The following is a 13,077-nucleotide window of genomic DNA, read 5'->3' as shown; positions in this document are numbered from 1 at the left end:
ACAGTTTGGGAAGAAAAGTTGAATCGTATAATTTTATCTAGTTGCTTATTATAGTAATAATTGATTTTTATTTGTGTAAGACGTGTTTGCTCTAATTAAAACGATAAAACATTAATAAAAAGAGGCTATAATATTATCCAGAGGTGAAACATGGGCACATATGGGTTTGGATTTACTTTTCTTCCTCAAAAAAGTTTATTTTTGTGTCAACTGCTGTATGTTACTGAATGTTTTTTGGTCTAAATAACGATGGAAAAATAAATGGAAGCTTTGGCCTGCAGGGGGCGACCTGAGCCTGTGTTGGCATGGGCGTTGAGTCTCCTCTCCTCCCTGTTTTCCAGCGATGCTGCAGACTCTATCCTCTTCATCACGGCTAGAGCTGGATGTGTCCCTCCTTCCTCTTCCTCTCTTACCCTTCGAGCTCTTCACCAGCGGATTACCTGAACCCTAAACGGTAAGGACTTCCATTTTCAACACCGTGGAGGGCGGCTGTTCTCTCTCTCTCTCTCTCTCTCTCAATCTCAATCTCAGATCAACGGCAGTCCTAATTGGATTTATTGACACTGCTGCATCTGCTGGAGAGACTGCAGATGATCCTGTTGTTGCTGCTGTTTGTATATTAACGTTGTTATTTCCAAGTCATTGTGTAATTATTTCCAGGAGTGCAAATCACAGTGTAGCTGTTGCATACAGTCAAGCTGGAAAAAAAAAGGGGTAACCTCTCTATAGGTGGGCTCACCTCAGAGTGTGTGTTTGTGTGTGTGTGTGTGTGTGTTGGGGTCAGACCTTGCATTATGTTCTTTTCACCTCTGCTAATGTTTATTTTCTAGTGTCCTCCATGTGAAGAGCAGAGCAGCCTGTGCTTCCTCTGTTTTGTTCTGTTTGGGGAACATGTGTGTTCATGCACTTTATATTTAGAAACTGTAAAATGAGGAACAAGGCAGCATGCATTAAATGAATTGACACCAACAATAGTGAAGTGACTGTTTTCTGCCTGTGTGGTTTGAGTGACTTGAAGATTGTGGGCTTTTTCCTTACATTATGTAAGATGTCAGGGTCTCCACAGCATCTCAGGCCTTCATTATCTATCTGTGGAAGCTTGCTGATTACACTAATTTAACACAAAAGGCGTTAATATTACATATTTTTGCATTTACATAAGGTAAATGTACAGTATCATGTCACATGAACATGTTTCTGGTATGCATGTTGCCTCTGTGCTTGATGTGCCTTATTATACACACACACACACATACACATACACACACACCTTTGCTTCTTCAATTTGCCCAAGTCACAACAACGGGAGATCTTCTGTAAGCTTTGGTTGGCTACACAAAGAAGGCAGGCTCGCTGAAGCGTTAAAGTGGGAGGGAGACTGGTGCCTCCATTTTCATTCATCCTCAATATTTCATGAGGACTCTAGTTTAAGCATCAAGTGAAGCTTGGTGGACAAATGAAAGCCTGGCTCTGCTTCAAAAATTGGCCTGTTACAGTATAGTAGATCTAAAGATTTTTATCTCACAGAGAGAATCAAGTTGTTCGAGCACACACACAAGCACTCGAGCAAAGATGCACAGATTTCATAAGACGCCCTGATGAAGGTCTCGCTGCATATCAGGAGGCAGGTGGCAGGGTGAGTTGTTCAACAATGGGGGGATGGGGAAACATGTTCAGGGAAGCATGTTGTTGGGGAGAACATAAATTTCCTCAATGTCGCTCGTGCCATGATGGTGTCACAGCAGGAACATTATCAGCTGTTGCAGCAGCAGGGAAACCATGAATGGAAAAATACAAAGGAATACTAAAGGATAGAGGCGACAGGGTCAATGCAGGAATGAACTTATCACATTGACAGGCTGCATGGACATTTGTATATGGTGTGTGGGTGGAAATGGCACATGGGGTGGTAAAGGAAGTGAGGAAAATCACTTCAGTCACTCAGTCTACTTGCACTATTTCAGTCAGTAAAAGTGGAAGCATGCTGTTCTTTCTTGCCTGTACTATGATGTGCAGCACTCCAGAGATTTGTGAGGAGAAAGAGGTTGAAATAAATTAACAAGTTTAATTATCTCTCTAATGCTTTCGTTTCATTTATACGAGAGACTGTGAAGCAGAAAATGATGAAATGCACTGAGTGAGAACACCGTCACTCACCAAATTGAGGCAGGTAGGAAAAAAAAATCTAATCTCTTTCAGATGACTTGAAGCAAGCAAAGTTTATTTGTTTCTTTAACTTCCATTTGTTGTCATTTGCAGCTCCTAATATTATAATATTATATATGTAATATTGAGTGTTCCCAAGTTTACCGTTCTATTGGTAACTGAGTAATGTGCCGATGTGTGTCATATGATGTACAGGACTGTTGTATCCTTGCAGTGGTCTGCAGTACATCGATTTGGAGTCAGAAATCGATTTAAGGGATGGTGAAACAATCATGGCTGCAGCAGAACTGATCCTGTCACTAAACTGCAGCATCCGTCTTGAAACTTAATTTTTCCAATTTGTTATCGCTTGTCAGTGTGATATAAGAATCTATCTTTAAGTGTAATCCGTTACTCAGTTACCCAGAGGGAGTTTTGTGGCTTTATGTGGTCGACCAGCAGCACAGTGACTATAGAGTACCTGATAGGGAGGTGGGGGGAGGCGCAGGTGTAAAAGAACCTGATTCATTGGTCTCCGTTCTGCAGTGCAGGTGCTGAGACAGCGTTTAGTGTGTTAGCCTGTGCTGCGAAAAACAGAAATTGAAGTATTAAGACCGTCTTTGCATTTAATGGTTGAGTCCACCTCCAGAAAAGTAAAACTGAGAAAAGGAGAAAACAAGACTGTAGCCTGTATCTTTTGAAGTCATTAGTATTTCACCTCCTTGCTCTAAGCATGCAGCTTATTATCACACAACAACACAGTTTTATTTTCATAAGAAGGGAAATGAGATGACGTTTCCTGCTGTGTAAGTGAATTTATTAGGAGATACAGTAACTGTGGAGTGAAAGCATGAGGTGGAGCAGCAGTCAGTCAACTTTCATGCTAATCAGCCGATGAGTCTAACAAACAGACAAACAAAGAATTCACCAGTTCAGCTTTGCTTTTGCCCTTAGCTGTTTAAATGCTCTTCTATTTTCAGTCCTGGTGGTATCCTTTTTAGCAACAAATATTACTGCATAACTGGAATAAAATAGCTTTTACTTCCTTCTGTTATTGTATTTTTGTGACATGAAATTAGAAACTAGACCCAAAACCTATCAAAGCCTTTTGTACAGTTATGACTACTTCAGTGGAAAAATGAGTGACATCAGGTGCTTTTTATGCTTAAAGGTTAATTTATGGTACCTTGCTGACATGACAAGCAAAGCTGAATAACTACAGAGACGTGGCGAGGTGGGAACTTCATGTGCGGATGCTTTTGTGAGAAAGAGTCGCTGCCTGAGATCTGAGGGTCTGTCAGAGCTCTCTGTGCCGTACAAGAGTCCGCTCAGGAAATAGGTCAGTTGCAGACCTCCTTTATTATAAGCTTTTAGTTGACGAGATGAAGGGAAGCAGCAGAGAAGAAGCACCACTGATTTCTTCCAATTTGCAGTATGGGTCTAATCTGAAACCCTCTGTGCTAAATAGCAGAACAAGTGAACACACCTGCTGGCTGCTAATAATCACTGGGTGGTTTTAGCAATTAGTAAATGCAGTAATGCAGAGTGACCAGACTTTGGGTCCGTGTACAAAAAGACCTAAAATGTATTTTGACAGTCTTAAGCTCTTTGAACGTCCAAAGTAGTTCCCCTAATGATCTCAGCTGGGCAAGTCAGTCCCACATGCTCCTGACTCCTGGCATATTTTTTTCCACCCTAAGAGTTACACACCAGTATAATTTGGTCTTTGACCAGTTCCTCATGTGTTTTATTGGAGAGATCACTTGATATGGGACTAATGGTGCACTCCAGTGTGACAGGCACTTGCGGAAGTTATAAAATACACACAGAGAAAGTCAAATCACCATAGGAAAATCCTAAGGAAGAGAGCAGCAGTAGTACTCAACAGTTCACAATGTGGCTTGTCATGAGTGTTTTTACATGTAAACACTGCAAATGTGAACCAATTCATAGCTAATGTAGGAGCAAACAGGCTTAACTACCACCTGCTCCCCCCACAGCACAGCATGTCAGTGTCACAACCACATAGCTCCTCTTCAAGGACAACAAAAAGATGGTCTCATGTCAAACAGTGACATGCTGCTATATATGTTCTGGGATTGGTAGCATTTCATGTATTTACATGAGTATTTTAACTGTGAATGCAACAGTATGTAGTGACTGATGCCAAGGGAGAATGCTGGGGATTACAGAAATGTAGAACTGCCGCAGAATGAAAGTGTTCTTGTTGTAGAGACGGTTGATAGTTGTAAAGAGACAATCCCAGAAAGTGATGGTTAAGAAGAAACTTAACCAAAACAAGCGGCCCCACAAGACACATATCAAAATCTTCATTGTCACATTAGTTCTCTCTCTGCTACAGTAGTTACAGCCCCAGTTGTAAGGTTTTGTTTGAAAGCCATGCAATCACACATGCAGGGCATCTGATACTGAATCAGACATTCTGTCACACAGATGTGAGAACATGTGTCACGTTGTTCCCAGTGACCTGATTTACTTCTTAGACTTACTCATAGACTGTATTGTTTCACTTGTTAAGTATAGGATTCAGTTACATGGTGTAAAATACACTTCAGATAAGGAAGAAGCCAGACTTGAGATTCAATTTCCTTATGAAGTTTCCTTTTCTAAATACATTTAAGAAGCTTTTGCATTTTAAAAAGGACTGGTCGTTTGAAAAAGTAGTGCCTTCTCACAGAGTTTGTGCCAGAAATTCTGGGCCTCCTGACAATAGTTCATTTAGGGCTCTGAAACAATAAATTAATATAATCTGGACATGTTCCAGGGTTTATCATGTTGTAAGGTGCTGTGATGTCACTGCTGAGTGATAAAGCCTGAAAAACAATTATGAATTCATAGTGACAGACTAAAGTAGACCGAAAATTAAGTGTTTACTGTATTTTGTTGGATTTTAGAAGAGCTTACATGTTAAATACTTTCTTGTCAAGACATCTGTCATTTTGTTGATCTTTTTATTTGTTATTTATTGTTTTTATGCAGGATAAGGAACCCAGATGCTATGAAGATCCATCTTCCAAATTAGATATGATATTCAACGTTTGGATTACTGGCATACTGGAAAGAAATGTGAACATCAGTTCTAGGCTCCTGCTGCACATTAAGACTCTTTGATGGGTAGACAGACTGTTTGGTAATTGATGACATGGATGACTGATTTTTAAAGTGCTCTTGAGCGCAGGGTAAACTCAGAGCTGTTTCCAAAATGTGCGAGCCCTTCGGCCAGGGGGAGTTAAGCAATAATAACCGGGAGGATGGCGAGCTGGCTGACGGTGATGCCAACGCAAATGATATCAGGACAGAGGATGGCAGGAGGACAGGTGACACCAGCACTCTGTCCGGGCTGATGACTGAAACAGCAGACCAAGATAAGGTCATCATCTGGGGTATGGACTCCCAGTGCGATGACCCCGAGCTGGCTGAGTTTGAGATGTTGGAGTGTCAGGAGCTGGAGGCGTACCTGGTGGAGGATGGAGAGGATTTTGTCGGGCTTGCAGATCGTGAGGAGCTTCAAGATCAACCTTCCTCATGCAGCAAAGCCACAGTAAAACAGGGGACAGATAAAAAGAGCAAAGAAGAGAGGAAAACTATTCTACATGGTGCCAGTGAACAGGAATCCAGTCATGTATCTGAGAGCAGAGAAGTGTCCAGGACTGAGTTAAGCTCTGAAACTGATGTCTTTGTGTCCTGTCTGTCCACCATTTCAAGCATGGCAACTGCTATGGACACTGCTGGCAGGACACAAACAACAGACTCCTGGCACATTGCCTCTGGTCCGTACTCAACCATCTCAGAGGACCTGACTTTGGCTTCCCAGACTTGCAACACTATTTCCGAGAGAGAAAAGTCCTCTCAAAGAGCTGAACACCATTCCACCATTTCAGGAAAAAGCACAATACATCCAAAAAATGTGGATATGAATTTGAATTCAACAGTTCATTCGGAGGATGTCATATCAGAAGCACAAGTGAGCAATGTTCAGTGTAAGGTGCAAATTGAAGATGTCAATGAGAAGCACAGGAAGAACAATAACCAGCTAAATAAAACAGGGAATACTGTTTCATTAGAGGGAGGGTGTGATAGAGGAAGAAGCACTGAACATAAGGCTTTACCCATTGCAGAAGAAAGCAACACTAAAATGGATAAAAGCACACAAGCTGATGAGGCCCCCGATGTGAACTACAACCCACCCAAAACAGGTACAAAGGGGACTCAGTCATCAATTGAATCCAAAGCCATAAAGAAACAAGTACCATTTGATAACACAATGAAGAAACAAAACTCTTTTGACAAGGGTGTTAAAAAACAGCCTTCGTTTGAGAATACTTTAAAGAAGCAGCTCTCTTTTGATAACACTTTAAAAAAGCAGGGCTCTTTTGAGAACATCGTCAACTCCAGCTCTTCGAGTCTAGAGAGGAGGAAGCCATGGGGAAGCCCTAGTCGACCAGCAACTCCTTCTTCCCCCAAAACTACCTCCTGTTCGCCCAAGAGACGACCTCCTGGTTCTCCAGCCAAGGTGCAGGGCGTCAGGGCACTGAGCTTGGAGCGCAGCAGCTCCCCTCAGAGAGTTTTAAGTCAAACAATCAAACCACCAAGTAAGACAAATTTGAGCAGTGGCATCCCAAAACCTGTCATGTCTCAGCAGAGGGAGCCTGAAGCCAGGAGGTCTTCTCCTCCTCAGAAACCCAAAAATGTCCGACCAAAAATCATCACCTATGTTCGGAAAAATCCTCAAGCAAAACCACAAACTGCAGATGCCCCACTCGAAGCCTCTACGCACCCACTTAGACTGTCTTCATACTCTAGCCCACCAGCTCATAAAGATCCGAAAGTTGGTCCTCAACCCAAAGTCGCACCGGTGCTATGTTCCTCCAACCTGCTGTTTGACAAATATCGCCAGGAAATGCAGAGGTCTGGGTCAGGGTTGAAGCCTCCGAGCAGCACAGGCTCTCATTCTCTGAGCGGGAAGTCGGACAGCTCACGTGAGGAGGTGACTGAGAAATATCATCAGGAGGTGAGAAAGTGTTCTTTTGATTTAATGTATTCACACGACAGAGCTGCATGTCATTATTGGTTGAAGCTTTAACAAAATAAAAATTGCATTTTTTTTTCTTTTTTGACCTCTTAAAGGACAGGTTCACAACTTTTCAAGTGTGTCTTAAAACAACAGTCAGGTGCCCATGTGAACACTGACAGAGATTTTCCTCGCTGTAATCATTCCTCCTGTTCATACCGGCCTTCCCTTCAAAGCTTATATGAGGCTTCAGCAGTCTGAGTTAGTCATATCAAGTGGATATCTGCTACATGTACAGTCTTTTTAGCATCAAATTCCCTCTTTGTGTTTCCTCAGACAGTGTTTCCCTGTTGAACTGCGGTGGAAGTATAGTAACAAAAAGAGGGACTGTGGCACTAAAAAGACTAACATTGAAAGATAACTTCTTGATTTAACAAATTTGGACAGCTGAAGCTTCATATTAGCTTCAGATAAACTTTTAAATACATTTTTGCACAGAAGGCTTGTGGATTTTGGCCTTCATCACTTACATTATAAGTGCATTATGAAGGGATCCTCTAATGGCCAGTATGAACAGGAAGAATGATTATTGCATGAAAAACCTATTTTAATGTTCATTCGGGCACTTGACTATTGTTTTAAGACAGAAAAATTGTGAACCCATCCTTTAATTGTGAAGAACCAAGGTATGTGCATCTAAACAGTAATGCTAGCATTGCAAGTTCTAGTTGCCAAATGCAGAAGAGGTCAGTTTACTTTAACTTTACTTTTACCCATATCTGAGACTTGTTGCAGAAACACGCTAACAGTGACCTCTCTGTGACTGTTGGGACAAATCTGTGGGGTTATGGGATGCTCTTTGCTGTTATCGCCAAAACTATATCATATCATCTTATTGCCGTCAGTAGAAATCATATTTGTCATGACAGTGACTGGATGATCCGATCAATTGAATTGGTAATGTCTCTCAACAGCATGTTTCCCAAGACGGAGGCAGTGTCTACCGCTCCCCCAGAGCTCTTAGACCTCAGCTGGGGTTAGGGGCGGTTACTAGGCAGCCTGCAGCGAAGACAAGAGTTCAGCAGACAGGTCAAAGGTCAGCACAAGGCCTGAGCCAGTCTGCTCAGGCAGCTGGAGCGTCCACTCAAGGTCACCAGGACCCGACAGGTGAGATGGCTTCCTGCTGTCAGAACAGGTTAAAAGAGAAATTTATTTAGTGGTAGGGCAAACACTCTGCCCACTTCAAATAAGGGAACACAAAAGCTCATTTAACATATTGTTTACATTTTTGCTCATGTTGTTAAAAAAAAGTGTTAGACTATTATGGGAAAATAATTTTATAGGAGATTTCTCTGCATACTTTTTGTGCACATCCCCTTGTCGTGGAGCTGCAGAGAAGTTATCCTTACCCTAGTTTTACCCTAGTTTACTTCTGTCATGCTTATGGATGAGGCTCGGCTTTTGGCACTTAAACTCTCTTTGAAGTGCAAAGTATTTGATAGCAGCGTTACTCACATATCCTAACAACTTGCATTGCATATTTTTACCTGCTCACTTCATAAACCACAATCTAACCAGCTTTTTTTTTTACTCCACAGCAGATTTGACTCAGTCTTCTGAATATTCCTTTTCAAGATACTAGTGCTATTATTTATATCAGAAGACAAAATCACATTGGGTTTTGGTTTGTCATTACAATCAATAGGAGTCACTAACTGTGCAGCTACAGTTTGAATAAAACTAGGATCCTGAATTTATTTCTGGTCAGAGCTGGTAGGGACTTTACTGGTAAATTGAGTCAGTGAACTTCATTAAAAGGTTGATTCTTACGCTTCCAAGTTGACTTAAAGCATTCTGTTGTGATTAAATGATAAGATCAGTGCTTAAATTATGATTCACCCACTGCTACTGTAATATCGCATGTTCTCCCATCTACCTCTAGGAGAGCAAAGGAGGTCAGGTCCAGAGGCCTCCCCCAAGAGCCTCCTGCTCAAACCAGGCCAGTCTGGTCTCCGTCCTCCAGGCTTCTCTGCCCTGCCAGCTGCCCGTCTGGCTTCCTTCGGCTTCGTCCGGAGCTCAAGTGTCTCGTCTGTGTCCAGCAACCAATCTAACGACAGCAGTCACAGCGATCCTTGCCGACCCTCTCAGCGTGAGTTACGCTCCGTCTACCTCAGCTTAACATTCGACAGACTGAAGAGAGTCTCAGACATCAAGCAGATGATGTTCAATCTGATTAAAATGATACTCCACATTTGTGCTTTATCCCAGATACATCTCCTCATTAGTTCACTGGAAGTAGTGGCTGCTCCTACTATCCTCAGTTACTATAGTAACGGCTACTCGCTTCCTTTAATTCTTTCATTCATTTATAACAAGTCAGCGCTGAGAGCTGCTGCACTACAGAACCTTTGATGCAAAAATCTTAAAAGTCACTCTCATCTCCTCCCTCCGCTGTCTCTCTTCAGCCTGCATACTGCAGCATTTTATCTAGATCAGATCCTGGTGCTCAGTCTGACGCCACCTCTCATAAGCTTCCTGCAGCCTTCATTTAGAGAAATCAGTGATGTATGTAAAACTCAGTTGACAAACTGATTATCTCTGCAGGTAATAGAGATTGAGATAGGAAAATGTGAACAAGCTGGGAAGTTAAGACTTAAAAAAGAGAATTATTACAGAGAAAGTATTTACTGAATATAAGCATTTACCATTTATTGTCTGAAAAATGGTTAGACATACAATAAAAAAATCCTGTTTCCCCTCCTGTGTTGTGACATTTATGAAAGAAAGAGGGACGAATTCAAACAGGAATCACTCTTAGTTTATATAAACCGATCCAAATCAGATAAAATGTATTTAAACCATCCAAAATATATACTCGTAGAAAAGCTGCTTTGTAAAATCGAGCGCATTAAAAGCACAAGTGGGTCTGTGGCATCTGTAATGAGTGCACTGATTGGCAGACATGATGATGAGTTAATGCTGTCCTCTGCTCAAGTGTCACTACATTTGTTTCAGTAGACAGCTGGGGAGCTTCTGACTGCTGACTCTCCCTGCTCACCACTTTTTTGTCTTCTACCAACCTGCTGCTGCTGGTACAGGCAGGATCCTCAGACTGGAAGAAAAAAAAAGAAAACAGCTGTTGTCTTTTGCAGGGTGCGCCCCCCAGCCTCAGCCTCAGCAACTACTTCACATGTCTGCAGCAGTCTCCTCTTTCCTATTTATAATCTCTGAAATGGAAAAAGTGGTGCCGGCAGCTATAGTATGTGTCGAAAAGAGAGTCAGGGTGTGGTATGACTGCATAATTTGTGATGCTGATTTTACCCTGGTCACCTCTGACCAGCCTGTGAATCCCCTCCTCAAACTTTAAGTGCATTCAGGCCAGATAATGATCTCTCTTTCCGCTTCAGCATCCATCAAAAAAAGGCTCCAATGTACACTTTACTTGGTTATTTTGTACCATTTTTAACACTCATTCTTCAAAAAACAGCCACAGCTCAAGATGATAACCTGCAGTCATGTAAGTGTGGCCTGATCTGTCTTTTACTGGCATTGTTGTCTTTGTTTGTTAGCTTCTCTGTTGTTCCATTATCATGAATTTGTAAGCCTATTTCAAATTCACATGTATTCTTTTCAACAAAAAAAATGTAATGCTAGTTATGCTGCTGTGAATAGATGGGTGTCTACCAGATAGTAAATCAGTAGGGGGTAGCTCAGACAGCATATACATGACTGGCAGCATGCATGGCAGTGTTTCCCTTCAGGCTGTTGGCTCAGACAGCGCTGCTCTATTAGTATGCCGCCGTATGCCTCGAATGCAGCCACATTCAATCGGGGATGCACTCCACCAAAACATTGTGACTGTGGGAGTGAGAACGTCCTCGTAAGAGTAGCCGATGCTATGATGAATTCATCTGTCCAGTTAACTCGGTGGGAGCCTTTTATGAGCGCACAGAATGCTCATGTGTCATTCATGCTGTACGCTACTTGGCTGGCAAGCAGCAGGATTCCTGTGTGTTTGGAGATACAGTTTGTCTGTCAACACTGAGGGTGGAGTTGTAGTCACAGTAGATGAAACAGAAAAAAATCATTGTGACATGGTATGAATATTGTACAGTAAGCCTCTATTTCAGTTTTTGCACGCTCGACTGTGTGAATCAATCAGGAAAAAAGACACTATTTTTCTTCAAAGTGTATATGACCAATATGGTGACTGAAAGGGTTTTTTTTGTTTTTGATCTTTTTGATCAAAAGAAAACTGAGGTGTAACAGTGTACACATTTTTACTGCAGTTTTACTCTGCTTTTTCACAAAGAGTTTAAAAAAACGTGCTTCTCAGTCCAGTTAAAAAGTTATTTGTTGTCTAAAATGATGCTTGATTGATATGATCTCCCACAATGTGCATCATTACAGAGTTCACACTTGTTTCTTACTGCAGTTACTCAGATCCAGATTGAACCTTTGTAGCATCTTGTGTCACATCTTTAATCCTGCCACTTCCAAATTGCTAATAAAAAAAGAATGGTATAAAACTAATCTGACAAAAATAAGAAATTACAAATAATCAACATTATTCTTACGATATCTTTTCTGAATTTATATACAGCACCGGTCAAAAGTTTGGACACACCTTTTCACTTGAATGACAAAGTGTGTCCAAACTTTTGACTGGTGCTGTATTTCAAAAACTTTAATCACCAAGGTAAATGAACCTCATTGAGAAATGCAGATAGATAAAGGGAGATTATTGGGAAATGGACGATATGAGAATTGTACATTCAGAAGACGTGATAGGAAGGATGTGAAGGATACGCTTGATTGCAAATGAAAGACCAAAAAGATTAGTATGTATTCTTGACCTGTCTGTTCTCGCTTGTTGTGAATTAGTCACCTGCGGAGTCGAGTCGTTCCTGCTTCTTGCTGGTGTAACACTTATCACTGATCACAGGAGGCTGGCAGCAGGAGAAGGATTTATTCTGAACATGCAGGCTAGAAACAATCGTTCACCAGTATGAGTCAGCCTCTAACCGTCTCCCCTCAGCCAATGTGATACCTTGTCCAGCCTGCATTTGGAAAAAAAAAAAAAATGGAGGCTGCTGACTATCTCAGGTAAATTCACTCTATTGCAGTGAGTTCCCACTGGAGATCTCACACAGGCTGTGAGCATTTTGACATCAGAAGTGATTTTGTGTTTTTGGTGATACGCCGTCAAAGAGCATTTGAAGCTTCAACATTTAAGCAAAAATCTTTCTGCCCTTTTTTTCATTAATTCCTTTTTGTTCTGCATGCATAAATCCCATTAGATTAAAAATTTGCCTAAAGATGTGAAAGATACACACTGGAACTGTCAGTATACTGTATGTTTCAGCACAACAGCTCTGTGTTTCATCTGTGATTTCAGGCACCTTGAACCATCTTCTGATTTATCTGGATACTGTATGTTGACTGTGAGTCTCAGATCAGAATAGTGTTACTTTAATTCAAGGGCACGAGCCTGTTCTTCTTTCCTCTGACAGAGTGCTGAGTTACCTATAGGTGCAGCTTGTGTCAGCACTGTTATTGATTGAGGGGCTGAATATTTCATGATAAGTAATTGGAGCTATCGGATTTGCAACACTTTTACTGACGAAGTAAACCTAAATGCTGGATAGTCTAATGTACTAATAAATATGGAGGGAATGTTTGTTCTTGGTGATGTTTTTCCATTGGACTACTCGTTGCTATGGCCTCAGTTTGTCTATGAATCAAAGCCTTTCATTTCTGCAGAGAGCTAGAGGCGTAATAACAGCTGTTATGAATAATTAAAATGTTTTCAGCATCCTGCTTTTTGCTAGTCCTGGTGAATTTCTGCAGTTAAGAAAAATTACTCTCCAAGGAAAAGTAGTGATATTCTGATACTTGAT

At 41.4% G+C, this 13,077-nt stretch overlaps 1 protein-coding gene across 3 annotated transcripts in view; it reads left to right on the top strand.

Annotated features, from left to right (window-relative positions):
• Nucleotides 1-295: 295 nt before the first annotated feature.
• Nucleotides 296-13,077, top strand: part of mtus2b (microtubule associated tumor suppressor candidate 2b) — a 27,462-nt gene continuing 14,680 nt past the window's right edge. For all 3 annotated transcript variants that reach the window (XM_044354930.1, XM_044354929.1, XM_044354928.1), the window contains exons 1-4: nt 296-454; nt 5,146-7,177; nt 8,152-8,344; nt 9,120-9,326. In XM_044354930.1, coding sequence (XP_044210865.1) covers nt 5,369-7,177; nt 8,152-8,344; nt 9,120-9,326 — 2,209 coding nt within the window. In that variant the 5' untranslated portion in view covers nt 296-454; nt 5,146-5,368. The remainder of the gene's footprint in view (nt 455-5,145; nt 7,178-8,151; nt 8,345-9,119; nt 9,327-13,077) is intronic.

Source organism: Thunnus albacares, chromosome 6 (assembly GCF_914725855.1).
Source record: "Thunnus albacares chromosome 6, fThuAlb1.1, whole genome shotgun sequence".
Lineage (NCBI taxonomy): Eukaryota > Metazoa > Chordata > Actinopteri > Scombriformes > Scombridae > Thunnus > Thunnus albacares.
The sequence above is the reverse complement of the archived record's forward strand: the minus strand, read 5'-3'. Positions and strand labels throughout refer to the sequence as shown.